The 26,389-nt window shown below is 46.3% G+C and overlaps 1 protein-coding gene across 1 annotated transcript in view; it reads left to right on the top strand.

The window, feature by feature from the left end:
* LOC129831627 (rho guanine nucleotide exchange factor TIAM1-like) overlaps positions 1-21,887 on the top strand; it is a 100,141-nt gene extending 78,254 nt beyond the window's left edge. Inside the window, exons 5-12 of the mRNA XM_055894967.1 lie at positions 2,970-3,191; positions 3,855-4,092; positions 7,331-7,503; positions 7,702-7,926; positions 11,632-11,817; positions 16,901-17,050; positions 17,798-17,875; positions 21,500-21,887. Coding sequence (XP_055750942.1) covers positions 2,970-3,191; positions 3,855-4,092; positions 7,331-7,503; positions 7,702-7,926; positions 11,632-11,817; positions 16,901-17,050; positions 17,798-17,875; positions 21,500-21,733 — 1,506 coding nt within the window. The 3' untranslated portion in view covers positions 21,734-21,887. The remainder of the gene's footprint in view (positions 1-2,969; positions 3,192-3,854; positions 4,093-7,330; positions 7,504-7,701; positions 7,927-11,631; positions 11,818-16,900; positions 17,051-17,797; positions 17,876-21,499) is intronic.
* Positions 21,888-26,389: the final 4,502 nt, after the last annotated feature.

The raw sequence follows: 26,389 nt of genomic DNA, 5'->3' as shown, positions 1-26,389 counted from the left end.
GCTATCACAACAGCTGTTTGTCACTTGACTGTCATTCGGGGAAAATTCCATTACTTGATCAGATGATGATGTGTTAAAATATCACGGTGTAACTAATCAGCTCGCATCCAACAAGAATTATGCATCGTTTGTTGAAGAACCATGTTTTTTTTTTTTTTTTTTTTAATTTTTATCCCATTTTCTCCCCAATTTTCGTGGTATCCAATCGCTAGTAATTACTACCTCGTCTCATCGCTACAACTCCCGTACGGGCTCGGGAGAGACGAAGCTCGAAAGCCATGCGTCCTCCGAAGCACAACCCAACCAGCCGTACTGCTTCTTAACACAGCGCGCCTCCAACCCGGAAGCCAGCCGCACCAATGTGTCGGAGGAAACACCGTGCACCTGGCCCCCTTGGTTAGCGCGCACTGCGCCCGGCCCGCCACAGGAGTCGCTGGAGCGCGATGAGACAAGGATATCCCTACCGGCCAAACCCTCCCTACCCCGGACGACGCTATGCCAATTGTGCGTCGCCCCACGGACCTCCCGGTCGCGGCCGGCTGCGACAGAGCCTGGGCGCGAACCCAGAGACTCTGGTGGCGCAGTTAGCACTGCGATGCAGTGCCCTAGACCACTGCGCCACCCGGGAGGCCCCGAAGAACCACGTTAATGACGGTATCGATTTGTTGGTTTTAAGTGTCAAGGTTAGGTAAATCTTTCGGTTAGAAGCAATCACATGAATTATTTTGGGATTTGTGAGTCCACGAAAACTGTTTTCACCTCGTAACATAAAGAGACACTGTTACATAGTTACACTGTATTTCTGAACACTGTCTGACAGCTAGAAGCCAGGAAACTTACAGGGTTCAAGTGCAATGTCTAATTTAACTCATTCATGCTTAATATAAGATATAACGACAATATACACTGACATAAATGCAAGGACAGAAAAAAGTCATGTTTTATGTCACATGATTTTGGTCAAATCTGTCAAGACTCCAAGCACGATAAAGGGTTAAACAGTTTAAATCAACTTGTGAATTGTATTGAATATATACAACTATTGATCCCCCTTAGTTCTTAGACCTTTTTAAAAATAATTGATTATTGTCAATAACCTTATCAACAGCTGTAACTAGTTGTCCAGTGTAGGAAATCCTCAGCGGTACCCTAGTTTCTAGGAAGACCCGTCTGTAGACTAGGCTAAGGTAGGACAGGGTAGGATCAGTGACCTCAACATGTTGGATTTTTAAGGGCACCTCACTGGTACCCTAGTTTCTAGAATGACCCATCTGTAGACTAGGCTAAGGTAGGACAGGGTAGGATCAGTGACCTCAACATGTTGGATTTTTAAGGGCACCTCACTGGTACCCTAGTTTCTAGAAAGACCCGCCTGTAGACTAGGCTAAGGTAGGACAGGGTAGGATCAGTGACCTCAACATGTTGGAGTTTTAAGGGCACCTCACTGGTACCCTAGTTTCTAGAAAGACCCGTCTGTAGACTAGACTAAGGTAGGACAGGGTAGGATCAGTGACCTCAACATATTGGATTTTTAAGGGCACCTCACTGGTACCTTAGTTTCTAGAAAGACCCGTCTGTAGACTAGACTAAGGTAGGACAGGGTAGGATCAGTGACCTCAACATATTGGATTTTTAAGGGCTCCTCACTGGTACCCTAGTTTCTAGAAAGACCCGTCTGTAGACTAGACTAAGGTAGGACAGGGTAGGATCAGTGACCTCAACATATTGGATTTTTAAGGGCTCCTCACTGGTACCCTAGTTTCTAGAAAGACCCGTCTGTAGACTAGACTAAGGTAGGACAGGGTAGGATCAGTGACCTCAACATATTGGATTTTTAAGGGCTCCTCACTGGTACCCTAGTTTCTAGAAAGACCCGCCTGTAGACTAGGCTAAGGTAGGACAGGGTAGGATCAGTGACCTCAACATGTTGGATTTAAGGGCACCTCACTGGTACCCTAGTTTCTAGAAAGACCCGTCTGTAGACTAGACTAAGGTAGGACAGGGTAGGATCAGTGACCTCAACATGTTGGATTTAAGGGCAGGGTTGCCACCTCTACATCTGCAGAGACGGTATGGACTCAAGGTAAAGGGCTGCTGGTGTGACAGGACTGAAGCTTGGTTCTCTGTAAGTCTGACCACATGTCTGGAGACCAATAGAATGCAACAAGTGTCCATAGACTGTGTGTGTGTGTGTCTCATCTCTACCTGTGTGTGTCTGTGTGTGTGTCTCATCTCTACCTGTGTCGTGTGTGTGTGTCTCACCTCTACCTGTGTCGTGTGTGTGTGTCTCACCTCTACCTGTGTCGTGTGTGTGTGTCTCACCTCTACCTGTGTCGTGTGTGTGTGTCTCATCTCTACCTGTGTCGTTTGTGTGTGTGTCTCACCTCTACCTGTGTCGTGTGTGTGTGTGTCTCATCTCTACCTGTGTCGTGTGTGTGTGTCTCACCTCTACCTGTGTCGTGTGTGTGTGTCTCATCTCTACCTGTGTCGTTTGTGTGTGTGTCTCACCTCTACCTGTGTCGTGTGTGTGTGTGTCTCATCTCTACCTGTGTGTGTGTGTGTGTGTCTCATCTCTACCTGTGTGTGTGTGTGTCTCATCTCTACCTGTGTCGTGTGTGTGTGTCTCACCTCTACCTGTGTCGTGTGTGTGTGTCTCATCTCTACCTGTGTCGTGTGTGTGTGTCTCATCTCTACCTGTGTCGTGTGTGTGTGTCTCACCTCTACCTGTGTCGTGTGTGTGTGTCTCATCTCTACCTGTGTCGTTTGTGTGTGTGTCTCACCTCTACCTGTGTCGTGTGTGTGTGTGTCTCACCTCTACCTGTGTCGTGTGTGTGTGTGTCTCATCTCTACCTGTGTGTGTGTGTGTGTGTGTGTCTCATCTCTACCTGTGTGTGTGTGTGTGTGTCTCATCTCTACCTGTGTGTGTGTGTGTGTGTCTCACCTGTGTGACTGTACCTGTGTGTTTCCAGGATGTGACTGCCGGAGAGGGCAGTGAGTACGAGGACAGTGGCATCGACGGGGTGACGGTGTCGGGGGCGGAGCATCACTCCCGGCGCTATAAGACCATGTCTATGTCCTTCTCCGTGTGCTCGGCGGCGGGGCGGAGCCTGTTCGCTGGCAGCGACAGCGGAAGCAGCAGCGGGGGAGCGCCCAGTGATGGGGTCCAGGGGGTCTACGAGAACTTCAGACAGGTGGGTGGTGGTTCTGGTTCACACACACACACACACACACACACACACACACACACACACACACACACACACACACACACACACACACACACACACACACACACACACACACACACACACACACACACACACACACACACACACACACACATAATCATCATCACTCTGCTATGTGTGTTTCAAATCAAATCAATTTATAAAGCCCTTTTTACATCGGCAGATGTCACAAAGTGATACACAAACCCAGTCTAAAACCCCAAACAGCGAGCAATGCAGATGTAGAAGCACGGGGGCTAGGGAAAACTCCCTAGAAAGGCCAGAACCTAAGAAGAAACCTAGAGAGGAACCAGGCTCTCAGGGGGTTTGAACTCCCTAGAAAGGCAGGAACCTAAGAAGTAACCTAGAGAGGAACCAGGCTCTCAGGGGGTTTGAACTCCCTAGAAAGGCAGGAACCTAGGAAGAAACCTAGAGAGGAACCAGGCTCTCAGGGGGTTTGAACTCCCTAGAAAGGCAGGAACCTAGGAAGAAACCTAGAGAGGAACCAGGCTCTCAGGGGGTTTGCTGTTTTCAGTCCTTTGTCTGTCTATGTATTTTAAGCTGCCAACAAATTGCAGTTCGGGCACAATAAAGCTTTATTGATTTGAATTTTAATGTTATGATCAGGAGTTGGAGATGAGCTCATGTCCGACAGAGAGTCTGGAGGAGGCGGGCTCAGCCCTGAGTGATGAGCAGAGCACCATGAGTTCAGCCTACCAATCAGATCTCCTGCACAGCGTTGTCCAGGGAACCGTGCGGAAGGCGGGCCGGCTGGCCGTCAAGAACTTCCTGGTTCACAAGAAAAGCAAGAAGGTGGAGTCAGCCACCAGGAGGAAGTGGAAGAGCTACTGGGTCTGCCTCAAAGGTACCTACCCTACAGTATATACTGTATCTATACACACTACAGCTACTGGGTCTATATACACTATAGCTATGGCTACAAATGCTACTACTACTACTACTACTACTACTACTACTACTACTACTACTACTACTACTACTACTACTACTGTACTACTACTGCTACGACTGCTGCTACTACTACTACTACTTCTACTACTACTGCTACGACTGCTGCTACTACTACTACTACTACTACTACTACTACTACTACTACTACTACTGCTACAACTGCTACTACTACTACTACTACTGTTACTACTGCTACAACTGTTGCTACTACTACTACTACTGTTACTACTGTTACTACTACTACTACAGATGTTGCTACTACTACTACTACTACTGTTACTACTGCTACAAATGTTACTACTACTGCTACTACTACTACTACTACTACTGCTACTACTACTACTGTTACTACTACTACTTCTACAAATGTTGCTACTACTACTACTACTGTTACTACAAATGTTGCTACTACTACTACTACTGTTACTACTGCTACAAATGTTACTACTACTACTACTGCTACTACAGATGTTGCTACTACTACTACTACTACTACTACTACTGCTACAAATGTTACTACTACTGCTACAGATGTTACTACTACTACTACTACTACAAATGTTACTGCTACAGATGTTACTACTACTACAAATGTTACTACTACTACTACTACTGCTACAGCTGTTACTACTACTACTACTACAAATGTTACCACTACTACTACGCCTGCAACAAATGTTACTACTACTGCTACAACTACTGCTACTACTACTACTACTGCTACTACTACTACTACTGCTACAAATGTTACTACTACTACTACTACTACAAATGTTACTACTACTGCTACAAATGTTACTACTACTACTACTACTACAAATGTTACTACTACTGCTACAAATGTTACTACTACTACTACTACTACAAATGTTACTACTACTACTACTGCTACTACTACTACTACTGCTACAAATGTTACTACTACTACTACTACTACTACAAATGTTACTACTACTGCTACAAATGTTACTACTACTACTGCTACAAATGCTACTACTACTGCTACACATACTACTACTACTACTACTACTACTACTACTACTACTACTACGGCTACTACTAGAACTAGTATGACCTACAGGGTGTGCCTCGAAGGTAGGACAGGCCTCCATCTAGCCATACCCTTTATACCCTTTATACTATTACTACTAATACTGTATGGAGGAGCTACCGGTCTGTCTGAAAGGTGAGGCCTGCCCTCCCATACAGCGATAGCCTAGTATATCAATACGCTCTCCCCACATATAGCCTTACTCTTTACATATATATACACTATTACTACAATTACTATACACCCGGATGCCCTCAGCCTACTACTATAACTGCTGCTGCGATGCATAGCCGTAGCCTTTACATTTAAAACATGTAAATGGCTTTAGAAGATATATCGGCGACTGCTTATATTTGCCGTGGTGTTACAGTTCTTCTGAAGAGGTATTTACAGCTCTGTACTCCATTATAACCCTATGTGATTTATTTACAGTTCCCCTGAAGAGGTATTTACAGCTCTGTACTCCATTATAACCCTATGTGATTTATTTACAGTTCTCCTGAAGAGGTATTTACAGCTCTGTACTCCATTATAACCCTATGTGATTTATTTACAGTTCTCCTGAAGAGGTATTTACAGCTCTGTACTCCATTATAACCCTATGTGATTTATTTACAGTTCCCCTGAAGAGGTATTTACAGCACTGTACTCAATATAACCCTATGTGATTTATGTACAGTTCTCCTGAAGAGGTATTTACAGCTCTGTACTCAATATAACCCTATGTGATTTATTTACAGTTCCCCTGAAGATTTATTTGATTTATGTGATTTATGTGATTTATTCACGCCTGTGTCGATGTCCTGCTGATACGTGTTGTCTGTAACACCACTTGACTGACTGTCTGCATCCCAAATGACACACCCTATTCTCTATATAGTGCACTACTTTGAACAAGGGCCCTAGCCAAAAGTAGTACACTAGATAGGAATATGGTGCCATTTGAGACATAACCTAAATATCACAGAGTAGGCCTTTAATACCACTTGACTGGGCCACATCATTAATCTAAATATCACAGAGTAGGCCTTTAATACCACATGACTGGGCCACATCATTAATCTAAATATCACAGAGTAGGCCTTTAATACCACTTGACTGGGCCACATCATTAATCTAAATATCACAGAGTAGGCCTTTAATACCACTTGACTGGGCCACATCATTAATCTAAATATCACAGAGTAGGCTTTTAATACCACTTGACTGGGCCACATCATTAATCTAAATATCACAGAGTAGGCCTTTAATACCACTTGACTGGGCCACATCATTAATCTAAATATCACAGAGTAGGCCTTTAATACCACTTGACTGGGCCACATCATTAATCTAAATATCACAGAGTAGGGCTTTAATACCACTTGACTGGGCCACATCATTAACCTAAATATCACAGAGTAGGCCTTTAATACCACTTTACTGGGCCACATCATTAATCTAAATATCACAGAGTAGGCCTTTAATACCACTTGACTGGGCCACATCAGCATTCTAGGGGCCACATCAGCATTCTAGGGGTCACATCAGCATTCTAGGGGCCACATCAGCCTTCTAGGGGTCACATCAGCATTCTAGGGGCCACATCAGCATTCTAGGGTTCACATCAGCATTCTAGGGGCCACATCAGCATTCTCTAGGGGCCACATCAGCATTCTCTAGGGGCCACATCAGCATTCTAGGGGCCACATCAGCATTCTCCAGGGGCCACATCAGCATTCTCTAGGGGCCACATCAGCATTCTAGGGGCCACATCAGCATTCTGATTATGCGTGCTCCCTCCTGGAGAATCCAGACCGGCACTTCTTACCGCTGGCCACTAGAGAGCAGAATTAAATTGATAAAACAAGTCAAGCTGTTATTTATTTGATTTGTTGTGTTCTCGGCAGGGAAATTTCCCCCTGTAAGATATTTGAAGAAGCTATTACTGTCTAAAAATATACATCACATTAAACCTTTTTCATTGATACTTTGTGTGTGACTGCATTTTGCACTTTATTGGACAAATGGCTATGCAGATACATTTGATTTGATTTGATTGATAGTTGTGAGTAACTACCTTGTTCCTGTTTTCTCCCAGGATGCACTCTGTTCTTCTACGAGACGGACGGAGGGTCGGGGATCGATCACAACAGTGTTCCGAAACATGCAGCGTGGGCTGAGAACAGTATCGTACAGTCCGTACCTGAACACCCCAAGAAGGATTTTGTCTTCTGCCTCAGCAACTCTCTAGGGGACGCATTTCTCTTCCAGGTAGGAGGAGCTCCACGTGTGTGTGTGTGTGGGTGGGTGTATGTGTGTGTGTGTGTGTGTGTGTTAGATGTACAGTGTTCTAACCTGATTGGTCATTATTGTATTACTTGGCTATATTCCAAGCATGCTGTAGTGTGGAGTAAAGGTCTGCGTAACCCTTTCTCTAACCTCTGACCCCTGACCTCTAACCCCTTGTAGACCTGCAGTCAGACGGAGCTGGAGAACTGGATCACGGCCATCCACTCGGCGTGCGCGGCGGCCGTTGCCAGGCAGCATCACCGGGAGGACACGGTGCGTCTGTTGAAGGCGGAGATTAAGAAGCTGGAGCAGAAGATCGACATGGACGAGAAGATGAAGAAGATGGGAGACATGCAGCTCAGTACTGTGACCGATACCAAGAAGAGGAAGACCATACTGAACCAGGTGTGTGAGCTCAGTTACTGATACCAAGAAGAGGAAGACCATACTGAACCAGGTGTGTGAGAGTGTGAGCTCAGTTACTGATACCAAGAAGAAGAAGACCATACTGAACCAGGTGTGTGAGCTCAGTTACTGATACCAAGAAGAGGAAAACCATACTGAACCAGGTGTGTGAGAGTGTGAGCTCAGTTACTGATACCAAGAAGAGGAAGACCATACTGAACCAGGTGTGTGAGCTCAGTTACTGATACCAAGAAGAAGAAGACCATACTGAACCAGGTGTGTGAGTGTGTGTGAGCTCAGTTACTGATACCAAGAAGAGGAAGACTACTGGACCAGGTGTGTGAGAGGGAGGAGGGGATTGAAGGATGGACAAGAAGATGGGAGAGAGGAGAGTAGATGATGAAGCTCGTCACTGACGCCAAGAAGAGACAGCACTATGGATCATGTAATTAGGGGCCTAGACCCTGTTTGTAGAGACTGAGTCATGATGATCATAGATATCTCTTGTTATTCACGTTACTGTTTGTTGTGGGTCCATGGAGCACTTGGCCCTGTTAGACCCTGACCTACTATTCTCTTAATGAATCCCCAAGTTCATATCGTCCTTAATGGGGTCTGTTAATGAAAGGCAGAGCAAATGCTCCTTTGTAGTGTGTCTGTGAGGTCGTCTCTGTTTGGCTGCCTGGTTGGCTGCCTGGTTGGCTGCCTGGTTGGCTGCCTGGTTGGCTGCCTGGATGGCTGGCTCACTGGTTGCTGACTTGCTGGTTGGTTTGGTTGGATGGGTGCCTGGCTATTGGCTGGATGGGTGCCTGGCTGTTGGTTGGCTGGCTGTCTGCCTGCTTGGCTACCTGGTTGGCTGGATGATTGTTTGGCTGACTGGTTGCCTGGCTGTTGGGTGCCCGTTTGGATGCCTGCTTGACTGACTGTCTGCCTGGTTGGCATGGGCAGCTTTGGCAGTGTCTGGTTACACATTGTGCTGAGCTGAATAGAAGTAGGCCTTGCTTCTCAGAGAAACCTGTCTCTCCCAGGCTGCGTCTCAAATGGCGTGTTATTACCTATGTAGTGCCCATAGGGAATAGGGTGCCATTTTGGGACTCAACCCCTCATATTGTACCAGCCATTTTGGACTCAACCCCTCATATTGTACCAGCCATTTTGGACTCAACCCCTCATATTGTACCAGCCATTTTGGACTCAACCCCTCATATTGTACCAGCCATTTTGGACTCAACCCCTCATATTGTACCAGCCATTTTGGGACTCAACCCCTCATATTGTACCAGCCATTTTGGGACTCAACCCCTCATATTGTACCCGCCATTTGGGACTCAACCCCTCATATTGTACCAGCCATTTTGGGACTCAACCCCTCATATTGTACCAGCCATTTTGGACTCAACCCCTCATATTGTACCAGCCATTTTGGACTCAACCCCTCATATTGTACCAGCCATTTTGGGACTCAACCCCTCATATTGTACCTGCCATTTTGGGACTCACCCCCTCATATTGTACCAGCCCATATCAGCCAGAGGTCCTGTATTGTCCCCTCTTCTCTGGGCTAGTTGGCACCTTCCCCCTGGCTGACCCTTCCACCCTCCACCCTGGCTCTAGTCCCGCTCGCCCAACAACTAGTACAGGACTGATGACTGAGAGGAAGGGATGGAGTGAGGGAAGAGGGACTAGAGCCAGGGTGAGCTGTTATCAGGCTCCGGTGTCCTGGTAAACACCAGCCCATTAGAGCTAGGAGGATTGTAAACTCGTCACCGTTTTGATCTCAAAATAGATCATCCACGTGAATCGTGTAGCTCTGTATACAAGAAAGTGTGCAGGCGCATCACCCATTGAGGTGTAGAACCGCTGACTGAGGTGTAGAACCGCTGACTGAGGTGTAGAACCGCTGACTGAGGTGTAGAACCGCTGACTGAGGTGTAGAACCGCTGACTGAGGTGTAGAACCGCTGACTGAGATGTAGAACCGCTGACTGAGGTGTAGAACCGCTGACTGAGGTGTAGAACCGCTGACTGAGGTGTAGAACCGCTGACTGAGGTGTAGAACCGCTGACTGAGGTGTAGAACCGCTGACTGAGGTGTAGAACCGCTGACTGAGGTGTAGAACCGCTGACTGAGGTGCAGAACCGCTGACTGAGGTGCAGAACCGCTGACTGAGGTGCAGAACCGCTGACTGAGGTGCAGAACCGCTGACTGAGGTGCAGAACCGCTGACTGAGGTGCAGAACCGCTGACAGAGGTGCAGAACCGCTGACAGAGGTGCAGAACCGCTGACAGAGGTGCAGAACCGCTGACAGAGGTGCAGAACCGCTGACAGAGGTGCAGAACCGCTGACAGAGGTGCAGAACCGCTGACAGAGGTGCAGAACCGCTGACAGAGGTGCAGAACCGCTGACAGAGGTGCAGAACCGCTGACAGAGGTGCAGAACCGCTGACAGAGGTGCAGAACCGCTGACAGAGGTGCAGAACCGCTGACAGAGGTGCAGAACCGCTGACAGAGGTGCAGAACCGCTGACAGAGGTGCAGAACCGCTGACAGAGGTGCAGAACCGCTGACAGAGGTGCAGAACCGCTGACAGAGGTGCAGAACCGCTGACAGAGGTGCAGAACCGCTGACTGAGGTGCAGAACCGCTGACTGAGGTGCAGAACCGCTGACTGAGGTGCAGAACCGCTGACTGAGGTGCAGAACCGCTGACTGAGGTGCAGAACCGCTGACTGAGGTGCAGAACCGCTGACTGAGGTGCAGAACCGCTGACTGAGGTGCAGAACCGCTGACTGAGGTGCAGAACCGCTGACTGAGGTGCAGAACCGCTGACTGAGGTGCAGAACCGCTGACTGAGGTGCAGAACCGCTGACTGAGGGGCAGAACCGCTGACTGAGGGGCAGAACCGCTGACTGAGGGGCAGAACCGCTGACTGAGGGGCAGAACCGCTGACTGAGGGGCAGAACCGCTGACTGAGGGGCAGAACCGCTGACTGAGGGGCAGAACCGCTGACTGAGGGGCAGAACCGCTGACTGAGGGGCAGAACCGCTGACTGAGGGGCAGAACCGCTGACTGAGGGGCAGAACCGCTGACTGAGGGGCAGAACCGCTGACTGAGGTGCAGAACCGCTGAGGTGTAGAACCGCTGAGGTGTAGTAAGAACTGGAGACTGGTTTCCAAGATGTCCGACCGTTGTCTTCAAGGTCATTTCCTGACGTTCGCCATACGCCGATTCACAGACCGTCTAAATCCGGGGTTTGCATCCGGTTTACACGGACCGACATCACATGCGCGCTAGCGCTCGGTGTGCACAGGGGGCAGCGACGACGTCATCACGTCACCCAAAAAACATGACATTTCTTCAGCCTCCTGATATTGAAGAGGTCACTGTTGCACCTTCATTCACCACACTGTCTATGTGAAGGGACCATTTCAGGTCCTCAGTGATGCACCCGCCGAGGAACTTGAATGCTTTTGACCCTCTCCACTTCGGCCCCGGTCGATGTGGCTGGAGGCGTACTCTCACTGCTGTAGTTCACCGTCAGCTCTTTGGTTTTATTGACGTTTGGGTGGGACACACGTGGCAGTGTAACCACTCTCAAATGCATAGACACAGCTATGGATGCAAAGACTGTCCATCCATGAGAAACACGGATGTGCCAAACCCAGATTGGTCCTTTTTAACTGGGCTGTTGTGATTATTTGTTGTTCTAGATCTTTCTGTGGGAGCAGAACTTGGAACAGTTTCACATGGGTCTGTTCCGGTTCCGCTGTTACCTGTCCAGTCTGCAAGGAGGGGAGCTGCCCAACCCCAAACGCCTGCTAGCCTTTGCCTCCAGACCCACCAAGCTGGCCATGGGACGCCTCGGAATCTTCTCTGTGTCGTCCTTTCATGCTCTGGTGAGTTGCGAGCACACACAAACTGACGCACGCACACACATTTCCGGTCAAACAAACTAGACAAAGTCGTTTTTTTTTCTTCTCTGAATTATGATCGTGATGATCCAACTCACCCATTGCCTACTACCACTGACTGGGGAATTAACTAGGCAAGTCAGTTAAGAACAAATTCTTATTTTCAATGACGGCCTAGGAACAGTGGGTTAACTGCCTCGTTCAGGGGGCAGAACGACAGATTTGTACCTTGTCAGCTCGGGGATTCGGGAACTTGCAACCTTTCGGTTACTAGTCCAAACGCTCTAACCACTAGACTACCCTGCCGCCCTGTGTGATGGAGGCTATTTCTGCACGGTCTATTTGAGAGCCTGTGTTATCGATCGCTCAGCCACAATTGCTAGCCTCCTCCACGTAGCCGAGGTTGTTAATGTATGTCTGCGGGACACTGGAATCGTAGGTAGCGCTAGAGGATAGCATTTATTTGGAGTGGAGCGTTCAGCAGAGCAGTGTGGTGAGTTGACTGATCAGTCGAATCCTTGTTGCTAGACGACTACATGGCCAGTGTCCCAAATGGCACCCTACTCCCTTTGTAGTGCGCCACTTTAGACCAGGGCCCATAGTAGTGCACTATATAGGGAATAGGGTGCCATAGTAGTGCACTATATAGGGAATAGGGTGCCATAGTAGTGCACTATATAGGGAATAGGGTGCCATAGTAGTGCACTATATAGGGTGCCATAGTAGTGCACTATATAGGGAATAGGGTGCTGTTTAGGATGCTGTCTTGTTCTCTCAGAGCAGGTGGGGAATCCTGGACTCGGAGAGACAGCAGGATGGTAACAGAGTAACAAACTAAATCCATATTAAATAACAACACTTTCCCACAAAACACATCCTGTTTCACTCGGCTTTACGCTTTCATCTTTCTCTCTCTGTCTGTCTCTCTCTCTCTCTCTCTGTTTCTCTCTCTCTGTCTCTGTCTGTCTCTCTCTCTCTGTCTCTCTCTCTCTGTCTCTCTCTCTCTGTCTCTCTCTCTCTCTCTCTCTCTCTCTCTCTCTCTCTCTCTGTCTCTCTCTCTCTCTCTCTCTCTTTCTCTGTCTCTGTCTCTCTCTCTCTCTCTGTCTCTCTCTGTCTCTCTCTCTCTGTCTCTCTCTGTCTGTCTGTCTCTCTCTCTGTCTCTCTCTGTCTCTCTCTCTCTCTCTCTCTCTCTCTCTCTCTCTCTCTCTCTCTCTCTCTCTCTGTCTCTCTCTGTCTCTCTCTGTCTCTCTCTGTCTCTCTGTCTGTCTCTGTCTTTCTGTCTGTCTCTGTCTCTCTCTCTCTGTCTCTCAATTCAATTCAAGGGGCTTTATTGGCATGGGAAACATGTGTTAACATTGCCAAAGCAAGTGAGGTAGATATTATACAAAAGTGAAATAAACAATACAAATTAACAGTAAACATTACACATACAGAAGTTTCAAAACAATAAAGACATTACAAATGTTATATTATATATATATACAGTGTTGTAACAATGTACAAATGGTTAGAGCACACAAGTTAAAATAAATAAGCATAAATATGGGTTGTATTTACAATGGTGTTTGTTCTTCACTGGTTGCCCTTTTCTTGTGGCAACAGGTCACAAATCTTGCTGCTGTGATGGCACACTGTGGAATTTCACCCAGTAGATATGGGAGTTTATCAAAATTGGATTTGTTTTCAAATTCTTTGTGGATCTGTGTATTCTGAGGGAAATATTTGTCTCTAATATGGTCATACATTGGGCAGGAGGTTAGGAAGTGCAGCTCAGTTTCCACCTCATTTTGTGGGCAGTGTGCACATAGCCTGTCTTCTCTTGAGAGCCATGTCTGCCTACGGCGGCCTTTCTCAATAGCAAGGCTATGCTCACTGAGTCTGTACATAGTCAAAGCTTTCCTTAAGTTTGGGTCAGTCACATTAGTCAGGTATTCTGCCACTGTGTACTCTCTGTTTAGGGCCAAATAGCATTCTAGTTTGCTCTGTTTTTTTGTTAATTCTTTCCAATGTGTCAAGTAATTATCTTTTTGTTTTCTCATGATTTGGTTGGGTCTAATTGTGCTGTTGTCCTGGGGCTCTGTGGGGTGTGTTTGTGTTTGTGAACAGAGCCCTAGGACCAGCTTGCTTAGGGGACTCTTCTCCAGGTTCATCTCTCTGTAGGTGATGGCTTTGTTATGGAAGGTTTGGGAATCGCTTCCTTTTAGGTGGTTTTAGAATTTAACGGCTCTTTTCTGGATAATTAGTGGGTATCGGCCTAATTCTGCTCTGCATGCATTATTTGGTGTTCTACGTTGTACACGGAGGATATTTTTGCAGAATTCTGCATGCAGAGTCTCAATTTGGTGTTTGTCCCATTTTGTGAAATCTTGGTTGGTGAGCGGACCCCAGACCTCACAACCATAAAGGGCAATGGGCTCTATGACTGATTCAAGTATTTTTAGCCAGATCCTAATTGGTATGTTGAAATTTATGTTCCTTTTGATGGCATAGAAGGCCCTTCTTGCCTTGTCTCTCAGATCGTTCACAGCTTTGTGGAAGTTACCTGTGGTGCTGATGTTTAGGCCGAGGTATGTATAGTTTGTTGTGTGCTCTAGGGCAACGGTGTCTAGATGGAATTTGTGGTCCTGGTGACTGGACCTTTTTTGGAACACCATTATTTTGGTCTTACTGAGATTTACTGTCAGGGCCCAGGTCTGACAGAATCTGTGCAGAAGATCTAGGTGCTGCTGTAGGGACTCCTTGGTTGGTGACAGAAGCACCAGATCATCAGCAAACAGTAGACATTTGACTTCGGATTCTAGTAGGGTGAGACCGGGTGCTGCAGACTGTTCTAGTGCCCGCGCCAATTCGTTGATATATATGTTGAAGAGGGTGGGGCTTAAGCTGCATCCCTGTCTCACCCCACGACCCTGTGTGAAGAAATGTGTGTTTTTTTGCCAATTTTAACCGCACACTTGTTGTTTGTGTACATGGATTTTATAATGTCGTATGTTTTACCCCCAACACCACTTTCCATCAATTTGTATAGCAGACCCTCATGCCAAATTGAATCGAAGGCTTTTTTGAAATCAACAAAGCATGAGAAGACTTTGCCTTTGTTTTGGTTTGTTTGGTTGTCAATTAGGGTGTGTAGGGTGAATACATGGTCTGTTGTACGGTAATTTGGTAAAAAGACAATTTGACATTTGCTCAGTACATTGTTTTCATTGAGGAAATGTACGAGTCTGCTGTTAATGATAATGCAGAGGATTTTCCCAAGGTTACTGTTGACGCATATTCCACGGTAGTTATTGGGGTCAAATTTGTCTCCACTTTTGTGGATTGGGGTGATCAGTCCTTGGTTCCAAATATTGGGGAAGATGCCAGAGCTAAGGACGGTGTTAAAGAGTTTTAGTATAGCCAATTGGAATTTGTTGTCTGTATATTTGATCATTTCATTAAGGATACCATCAACACCACAGGCCTTTTTGGGTTGGAGGGTTTTTATTTTGTCCTGTAACTCATTCAAGGTAATTGGAGAATCCAGTGGGTTCTGGTAGTCTTTAATAGTTGATTCTAGGATTTGTATTTGATCATGTATATGTTTTTGCTCTTTATTCTTTGTTATAGAGCCAAAAAGATTGGAGAAGTGGTTTACCCATACATCTCCATTTTGGATAGATAATTCTTCGTGTTGTTGTTTGTTTAGTGTTTTCCAATGTTCCCAGAGGTGGTTAGAGTCTATGGATTCTTCAATTACATTGAGCTGATTTCTGACGTGCTGTTCCTTCTTTTTCCGTAGTGTATTTCTGTATTGTTTTAGTGATTCACCATAGTGAAGGCGTAGACTCAGGTTTTCCGGGTCTCTATGTTTTTGGTTGGACAGGTTTCTCAATTTATTTCTTAGATTTTTGCATTCTTTATCAAACCATTTGTCATTGTTGTTCATTTTCTTCGGTTTTCTATTTGAGATTTTTAGATTTGATAGGGAAGCTGAGAGGTCAAATATACTGTTAAGATTTTCTACTGCCAAGTTTACACCTTCACTATTGCAGTGGAACATTTTACCCAGGAAGTTGTCTAAAAGGGATTGGATTTGCTGTTGCCTAATTGTTTTTTGGTAGGTTTCCAAACTGCATTCCTTCCATCTATAGCATTTCTTAATGTTACTCAGTTCCTTTGGCTTTGATGCCTCATGATTGAGTATTGCTCTGTTCAAGTAGACTGTGATTTTGCTGTGGTCTGATAGGGGTGTCAGTGGGCTGACTGTGAACGCTCTGAGAGACTCTGGGTTGAGGTCAGTGATAAAGTAGTCTACAGTGCTACTGCCAAGAGATGAGCTATAGGTGAACCTACCATAGGAGTCCCCTTGAAGCCTACCATTGACTATGTACATACCCAGCATGCGACAGAGCTGCAGGAGTTGTGACCCGTTTTTGTTGGTTATGTTGTCATAGTTGTGCCTAGGGGGGTATATGGGGGAGGGAATGCTGTCACCTGCAGGCAGGTGTTTGTCCCCCTGTGTGCTGAGGGTGTCAGGTTCTTGTCCAGTTCTGGCATTTAGGTCGCCACAGACTAATACATGTCCCTGGGCCTGGAAATGATTGATTTCCCCCTCCAGGATGGAGAAGCTGTCTTTATTAATGTATGGGGATTCTAGTGGGGGGATATAGGTAGCACACAGGAGGACATTTTTCTCTGTTAAGATAATTTCCTCTCTCTCTCTCTCTCTCTCTCTCTCTCTCTCTCTGTCTCTCTGTCTCTCTGTCTCTCTGTCTCTCTGTCTGTCTGTCTGTCTGTCTGTCTGTCTGTCTGTCTGTCTGTCTGTCTGTCTGTCTGTCTCTCTCTCTGTCTCTCTGTCTCTCTGTCTCTCTGTCGCTCTCTGTCGCTCTCTGTCTCTGTCACTCTCTGTCGCTCTCTGTCTCTGTCACTCTCTGTCGCTCTCTGTCTCTGTCACTCTCTGTGTTTCTCTGTCTCTCTGTCTCTCTGTCTCTCTGTCTCTCTGTCTCTCTTTTTCTCTCTTTCTCTGTGTTTCTCTCTCTTTTTCTCTCTTTCTCTGTGTTTCTCTATCTTTCTCTCTGTGATGTAGGTGGCAGCCCGTACAGAGAGTGGGGGGAGGAGACGTACCCAGACCATGTCTCGTACCTCCTCATCCAAACGTAAGAGCAGGTTCTCCTCGCTGTGGGGCCTGGACACTACTTCCAAGAAGAAGAACAAAGCCCATCCCACCATCAACCAGGTACATGTCTTTAACTCCAGCAGACCACACCCCACCATCAACCAGGTACGTGTCTTTAACTCCAGCAGACCAGACCCCACCATCAACCAGGTACATGTCTTTAACTCCAGCAGACCAGACCCCACCATCAACCAGGTACGTGTCTTTAACTCCAGCAGACCACACCCCACCATCAACCAGGTACGTGTCTTTAACTCCAGCAGACCACACCCCACCATCAACCAGGTACGTGTCTTTAACTCCAGCAGACCACACCCCACCATCAACCAGGTACGTGTCTTTAACTCCAGCAGACCACACCCCACCATCAACCAGGTACGTGTCTTTAACTCCAGCAGACCACACCCCACCATCAACCAGGTACGTGTCTTTAACTCCAGCAGACCACACCCCACCATCAACCAGGTACGTGTCTTTAACTCCAGCAGACCACACCCCACCATCAACCAGGTACGTGTCTTTAACTCCAGCAGACCACACCCCACCATCAACCAGGTACGTGTCTTTAACTCCAGCAGACCACACCCCACCATCAACCAGGTACGTGTCTTTAACTCCAGCAGACCAGACCCCACCATCAACCAGGTACGTGTCTTTAACTCCAGCAGTTCTATAGAAATTAACCTGCATAGAGATCTGGAACATTACACTAGAACTGCCACTTATATCATTACATACAACTTCTTTGCTCAGCCATTTTTTTTTGGGGGGGGGGGGTTCTATATTGACTTGCTGTTTCTCCCGCAGGTCTTTGTTGATGGGGAGGAGCCAGTGAAAAAGCCTCTGGACGGGATCTATGATGTGGACACTGCCAGGGAGAGTGTGGTAATTAGGCAGCACACACACACACTCTCTGTCTCTGTGTCTCTCTGTCTCTGTGTCTCTCTGTCTCTCTGTCTCTCTGTCTCTGTGTCTCTCTGTCTCTGTGTCTCTCTGTCTCTCTGTCTCTCTGTCTCTCTGTCTCTGTGTCTCTGTCTCTCTGTCTCTCTGTCTGTCTCTCTGTGTGTGTGCCAGGTAATTAGTCATGTACCATTCATATTCCTAGATAGGTGGATAACTGCTACTGAGACATCAACCAAAGAACAGATTGAACGTAAAGAATCTTTAGGCTGGTTGGGATATACACTATTTACAGTGTGTCTGTTTCCTAGAAGAGCGAAGAAGAGACTTCCTCGGGTCAACAGTCAGTCACATGTAGGGTTATAGTAAGACAGAGAGTTAGGTATGATCTCTGTATCTCTCCAGGAGAGTGAAGAAGAGACTTCCTCGGGTCAACAGTCAGTCACATGTAGGGTTATAGTAAGACAGAGAGTTAGGTATGATCTCTGTATCTCTCCAGGAGAGTGAAGAAGAGACTTCCTCGTGTCAACAGTCAGTCACATGTATAGTTAGCAATGGTGTATAGTACTTAAGTAAAAATACTTTAAAGTACTACTTAAGTCGTTTTTTGGGGTATCTGTACTTTACTATTTATATTTTTTGCTACTTTTACTTCACTACATTCCTAAAGAAAATATTGTAATTTTTACTCCATACATTTTCCTTGACACCTAAAAGTACTCGTTACGTTTTGAATGTTTAGCAGAACAGGAAAATAATCAAATTTACGCACTTATCAAGAGAACATCCCTGGTCATCCCTACTGCCTCTGATGGCTTTCATAGCGTCAGAAGGAGTTGGTAATTGAAGACAGCTGTTTCTGACGAGGGGGCGGGGTCAGCTCCAATCAATGGGGCCGACCAATCAGCTACTTAGAGGAATCCAGGAAGCCATCCTGAAACACTCACATACAAACAAAACCACAACACAGAAACTGGGGAACGTAACAAACAGCAATATTTAGATTTATGGATGTTAGATCAAATACGGAACGGTTCCGTATTTCACTGAAAGAATAAACGTTTTGTTTTTCGAAATGATCGTTTCCGGATTCGACCATATTAATGACCTAAGGCTCGTATTTCTGTGTGTTATTATGTTATAACTAAGTCTATGACTTGATAGAGCAGTCTGACTGAACGGTGGTAGGCAGCAGCAGGCTCGTAAGCATTCATTCTAACAGCACTTTCCTGCGTTTTGCCAGCAGCTCTTCTCTGTGCTTCAAGCATTGAGCTGTTTATGACTTCAAGCCTATCAACTCCCGAGATTAGGCTGGTGTAACCGATGTGAAATGGCTAGCTAGTTAGCGGGGTGCGCGCTAATAGCGTTTCAAACGTCACTCGCTCTGAGACTTGGAGTAGTTGTTCCCCTTGCTCTGCATGGGTAACGCTGCTTCGAGGATGGCTGTTGTCGATGTGTTCCTGGTTCGAGCCCAGGTAGCGGCGAGGAGGGACGGAAGCTATACTGTTACACTGGCAATACTAAAGTGCCTATAAGAACATCCAATAGTCAAAGGAATATGAAATACAAATCGTATAAAGAAATAGTCCTATAATTCCTATAATAACTACAACCTAAAACTTATTCCCTTGGAATATTGAACTCATGTTAAAAGGAACCACCAGCTTTCATATGTTCACATGTTCTGAGCATGGAACTTAAACGTTAGCTTTCTTACATGGCACATATTGCACTTTTACTTTCTTCTCCAACACTTTGTTTTTGCATTATTTAAACCAAATTGAACATGTTTCATTAATTATTTGAGACTAAATTGATTTTGTTAATGTATTATATTAAGTTAAAAAATAAGTGTTCATTCAGTATTGTTGTAATTTTCATTTTACAAATACAAAAAATATATATAAATCGGCCGATTAATCGGTATCGGCTTTTTTGGGTCCTCCAATAATCGGTATCGGCGTTGATAAATCATAATCGGTCGACCTCTAATCTCTACTGTCTTTGATCTGGCGGACTCACTAACAGAGAGCATCCCTGGTCGTCCCTACTGCCTCTGATCTGGAGGACTCACTAACAGAGAACATCCCTGGTCATCCCTACTGCCTCTGATCTGGAGGACTCACTAAACAGAGAACATCCCTGGTCATCCCTACTGCCTCTGATCTGGAGGACTCACTAAACAGAGAACATCCCTGGTCGTCCCTACTGCCTCTGATCTGGAGGACTCACTAAACAGAGAACATCCCTGGTCATCCCTACTGCCTCTGATCTGGAGGACTCACTAAACAGAGAACATCCCTGGTCATCCCTACTGCCTCTGATCTGGCGGACTCACTAAACAGAGAACATCCCTGGTCGTCCCTACTGCCTCTGATCTGGAGGACTCACTAAACAGAGAACATCCCTGGTCGTCCCTACTGCCTCTGATCTGGAGGACTCACTAAACAGAGAACATCCCTGGTCATCCCTACTGCCTCTGATCTGGAGGACTCACTAAACAGAGAACATCCCTGGTCGTCCCTACTGCCTCTGATCTGGAGGACTCACTAAACAGAGAACATCCCTGGTCGTCCCTACTGCCTCTGATCTGGAGGACTCACTAAACAGAAAACATCCCTGGTCATCTCTACTGCCTCTGATCTGGAGGACTCACTAAACAGAGAACATCCCTGGTCATCCCTACTGCCTCTGATCTGGAGGACTCACTAAACAGAGAACATCCCTGGTCGTCCCTACTGCCTCTGATCTGGAGGACTCACTAAACAGAAAACATCCCTGGTCATCTCTACTGCCTCTGATCTGGAGGACTCACTAAACAGAGAACATCCCTGGTCATCCCTACTGCCTCTGATCTGGCGGACTCACGAAATCAACATGCTTTGTTTGTAAATGATGTCTTGGAGTGTTGGAGTGTGACCCTGGCTATCTGTAAATACATTTTTTTTTAAACTAGAAAAATCTGGTTTGCTTAAAATAAGGAATTATAAATTATTTTTTACTGATGATACTTAAGTATATTTTAAACCAAATACTTTTAAAACTTTTACTCAAGTTGTATATTACTGGGTGACTTTCACTTTTACTTGAGTCCTTTTCTATTACGGTATCTTTACTTTCCCTCAAATATGACAGTTGGGTCCTTTTCCACCACTGACAGGTAGTTATGCAGATAGGTAGTTATGCAGATAGGTAGTTATGCAGATAGGTAGTTATGCAGATAGGTAGTTATGCAGATAGGTAGTTATGCAGATAGGTAGTTATGCAGACAGGTAGTTATGCAGATAGGTAGTTATGCAGATAGGTAGTTATGCAGATAGGTAGTTATGCAGATAGGTAGTTATGCAGATAGGTAGTTATGCAGATAGGTAGTTATGCAGATAGGTAGTTATGCAGATAGGTAGTTATGCAGATAGGTAGTTATGCAGATAGGTAGTTATGCAGATAGGTAGTTATGCAGACAGGTAGTTATGCAGACAGGTAGTTCTGCAGATAGGTAGTTATGCAGATAGGTAGTTATGCAGATAGGTAGTTATGCAGATAGGTAGTTATGCAGACAGGTAGTTATGCAGACAGGTAGTTATGAACAATGTCTTTCTATCTCTCCAGAAGAGTCACGAGGGGACAGCGAAGAGCCTTCCTCAGGTCAACTCGGACAGTCACATGACAGACAGTGAAATCTGGGTGCCTGACCACCTGATCCCGTCCTGGGTGTGTCTTCCTAACGACCAGCCTGTCCTCGCCATCATCCAGCCTGGAGAGTCTGCTCTGGACGTTCTGGAGACCGTCTGCAAGGTAACTAGCAACTTAACTAACCTACACCGGAGACCGTCTGCAAGGTAACTAGCAACTTAACTAACCTACACTGGAGACCGTCTGCAAGGTAACTAGCAACTTAACTAACCTACACCGGAGACCGTCTGCAAGGTAACTAGCAACTTAACTAACCTACACCGGAGACCGTCTGCAAGGTAACTAGCAACTTAACTAACCTACACCGGAGACCATCTGCAAGGTAACTAGCAACTTAACTAACCTACACCGGAGACCGTCTGCAAGGTAACTAGCAACTTAACTAACCTACACCGGAGACCGTCTGCAAGGTAACTAGCAACTTAACTAACCTACACCGGAGACCGTCTGCAAGGTAACTAGCAACTTAACTAACCTACACTGGAGACCGTCTGCATGGTAACTAGCAACTTAACTAACCTACACCGGAGACCGTCTGCAAGGTAACTAGCAACTTAACTAACCTACACCGGAGACCGTCTGCAAGGTAACTAGCAACTTAACTAACCTACACCGGAGACCGTCTGCAAGGTAACTAGCAACTTAACTAACCTACACTGGAGACCGTCTGCATGGTAACTAGCAACTTAACTAACCTACACCGGAGACCGTCTGCAAGGTAACTAGCAACTTAACTAACCTACACCGGAGACCATCTGCAAGGTAACTAGCAACTTAACTAACCTACACCGGAGACCGTCTGCAAGGTAACTAGCAACTTAACTAACCTACACCGAAAACCGTCTGCAAGGTAACTAGCAACTTAACTAACCTACACCGGAGACCGTCTGCAAGGTAACTAGCAACTTAGCTAACCTACACCGGAGACCGTCTGCAAGGTAACTAGCAACTTAGCTAACCTACACCGGAGACCGTCTGCAAGGTAACTAGGAACTTAACTAACCTACACCGGAGACCGTCTGCAAGGTAACCACCAACTTAACTAACCTACACCGGAGACCGTCTGCATGGTAACTAGCAACTTAACTAACCTACACCGGAGACCTTCTGCAAGGTAACTAGCAACTTAACTAACCTACACCGGAGACCATCTGCAAGGTAACTAGCAACTTAACTAACCTACACCGGAGACCTTCTGCAAGGTAACTAGCAACTTAACTAACCTACACCGGAGACCGTCTGCAAGGTAACTAGCAACTTAACTAACCTGCACCGGAGACCGTCTGCAAGGTAACCACCAACTTAGCTAACCTACACCGGAGACCGTCTGCAAGGTAACTAGCAACTTAACTAACCTACACCGGAGACCGTCTGCAAGGTAACTAGCAACTTAACTAACCTACACCGGAGACCGTCTGCAAGGTAACCACCAACTTAGCTAACCTACACCGGAGACCGTCTGCAAGGTAACTAGCAACTTAACTAACCTACACCGGAGACCGTCTGCAAGGTAACCACCAACTTAGCTAACCTACACCGGAGACCGTCTGCAAGGTAACTAGCAACTTAACTAACCTACACCGGAGACCGTCTGCAAGGTAACTAGCAACTTAACTAACCTACACCGGAGACCATCTGCAAGGTAACTAGCAACTTAACTAACCTACACCGGAGACCGTCTGCAAGGTAACCACCAACTTAGCTAACCTACACCGGAGACCGTCTGCAAGGTAACTAGCAACTTAACTAACCTACACCGGAGACCATCTGCAAGGTAACTAGCAACTTAACTAACCTACACCGGAGACCGTCTGCAAGGTAACCACCAACTTAGCTAACCTACACCGGAGACCGTCTGCAAGGTAACTAGCAACTTAACTAACCTACACCGGAGACCGTCTGCAAGGTAACTAGCAACTTAACTAACCTACACCGGAGACCGTCTGCAAGGTAACTAGCAACTTAACTAACCTACACCGGAGACCATCTGCAAGGTAACTAGCAACTTAACTAACCTACACCGGAGACCGTCTGCAAGGTAACCACCAACTTAGCTAACCTACACCGGAGACCGTCTGCAAGGTAACTAGCAACTTAACTAACCTACACCGGAGACCATCTGCAAGGTAACTAGCAACTTAACTAACCTACACCGGAGACCGTCTGCAAGGTAACTAGCAACTTAACTAACCTACACTGGAGACCGTCTGCAAGGTAACTAGCAACTTAACTAACCTACACCGGAGACCATCTGCAAGGTAACTAGCAACTTAACTAACCTACACCGGAGACCGTCTGCAAGGTAACTAGCAACTTAGCTAACCTACACCGGAGACCGTCTGCAAGGTAACTAGCAACTTAACTAACCTACACCGGAGACCGTCTGCAAGGTAACCACCAACTTAGCTAACCTACACCGGAGACCATCTGCAAGGTAACTAGCAACTTAACTAACCTACACCGGAGACCATCTGCAAGGTAACTAGCAACTTAACTAACCTACACCGGAGACCGTCTGCAAGGTAACTAGCAACTTAACTAACCTACACCGGAGACCATCTGCAAGGTAACTAGCAACTTAACTAACCTACACCGGAGACCGTCTGCAAGGTAACTAGCAACTTAACTAACCTACACCGGAGACCGTCTGCAAGGTAACTAGCAACTTAACTAACCTACACCGGAGACCGTCTGCATGGTAACTAGCAACTTAACTAACCTACACCGGAGACCATCTGCAAGGTAACTAGCAACTTAACTAACCTACACCGGAGACCATCTGCAAAGTAACTAGCAACTTAACTAACCTACACCGGAGACCATCTGCAAGGTAACTAGCAACTTAACTAACCTACATCGGAGACCGTCTGCAAGGTAACTAGCAACTTAACTAACCTACACCGGAGACCATCTGCAAGGTAACTAGCAACTTAACTAACCTACACCGGAGACCATCTGCATGGTAACTAGCAACTTAACTAACCTACACCGGAGACCATCTGCAAGGTAACTAGCAACTTAACTAACCTACACCGGAGACCGTCTGCAAGGTAACTAGCAACTTAACTAACCTACACCGGAGACCATCTGCAAGGTAACTAGCAACTTAACTAACCTACACCGGAGACCGTCTGCAAGGTAACTAGCAACTTAACTAACCTACACCGGAGACCGTCTGCAAGGTAACTAGCAACTTAACTAACCTACACCGGAGACTGTCTGCAAGGTAACTAGCAACTTAACTAACCTACACCGGAGACCATCTGCAGCTTTCCAGAGTAGAGGACATTGATGTTATGCCTCATCACACCAAGTGGTCCGTCCATCTCTTCCTGTCCTGGACTAGTTTAGTGTTCTCGTGACAGTGTTGTATAATACTTCCAGGTTATTCTCTTTGACCCTTGTGATGGTACGTGAGAAAGGGTTAACTGGCCATTTTTGATTTCAACAACAACAAAATGGAATCAAATCAAGTCGATTTTTTCGTGAAAACGGGTGGCAGACAGATAATAATGATCTAACACGTTAACATGAGTCTCGACAGAACATAACAGGACTGATGTCAGTTCATGACTTCCCAATTATTTCTCCACAATCATCGCTCCCCACAGACGGGGAAGACTGGACAGACACTCACACAGGCATTATGGCTGCTACCTCACACTGACAACAGGCATTATGGCTGCTACCTCACACTGACAACAGGCATTATGGCTGCTACCTCACACTGACAACAGGCATTATGGCTGCTATCTCACACTGAGAACAGGCATTATGGCTGCTACCTCACACTGACAACAGGCATTATGGCTGCTACCTCACACTGACAACAGGCATTATGGCTGCTACCTCACACTGACAACAGGCATTATGGCTGCTACCTCACACTGACACAGGCATTATGGCTGCTACCTCACACTGAGAACAGGCATTATGGCTGCTACCTCAGACTGACAACAGACATTATGGCTGCTACCTCACATTGAGAACAGGCATTATGGCTGCTACCTCACACTGACAACAGGCATTATGGCTGCTACCTCACACTGACAACAGGCATTATGGCTGCTACCTCACACTGACAACAGGCATTATGGCTGCTACCTCACACTGACAACAGGCATTATGGCTGCTACCTCAGACTGACAACAGGCATTATGGCTGCTACCTCACACTGACAACAGGCATTATGGCTGCTACCTCACACTGACAACAGGCATTATGGCTGCTACCTCACACTGACAACAGGCATTATGGCTGCTACCTCACACTGAGAACAGGCATTATGGCTGCTACCTCACACTGACAACAGGCATTATGGCTGCTACCTCACACTGACAACAGGCATTATGGCTGCTACCTCACACTGACACAGGCATTATGGCTGCTACCTCACACTGAGAACAGGCATTATGGCTGCTACCTCAGACTGACAACAGGCATTATGGCTGCTACCTCACACTGACAACAGGCATTATGGCTGCTACCTCACACTGACAACAGGCATTATGGCTGCTACCTCACACTGAGAACAAAAATTATGGCTGCTACCTCACACTGACAACAGGCATTATGGCTGCTACCTCACACTGAGAACAGGCATTATGGCTGCTACCTCACACTGACAACAGGCATTATGGCTGCTATCTCACACTGAGAACAAAAATTATGGCTGCTACCTCACACTGACAACAGGCATTATGGCTGCTACCTCACACTGAGAACAGGCATTATGGCTGCTATCTCACACTGAGAACAAAAATTATGGCTGCTACCTCACACTGACAACAGGCATTATGGCTGCTA

Source organism: Salvelinus fontinalis, chromosome 33 (genome assembly GCF_029448725.1).
Source record: "Salvelinus fontinalis isolate EN_2023a chromosome 33, ASM2944872v1, whole genome shotgun sequence".
NCBI classification, from domain to species: domain Eukaryota; kingdom Metazoa; phylum Chordata; class Actinopteri; order Salmoniformes; family Salmonidae; genus Salvelinus; species Salvelinus fontinalis.
The sequence above is the reverse complement of the archived record's forward strand: the minus strand, read 5'-3'. Positions and strand labels throughout refer to the sequence as shown.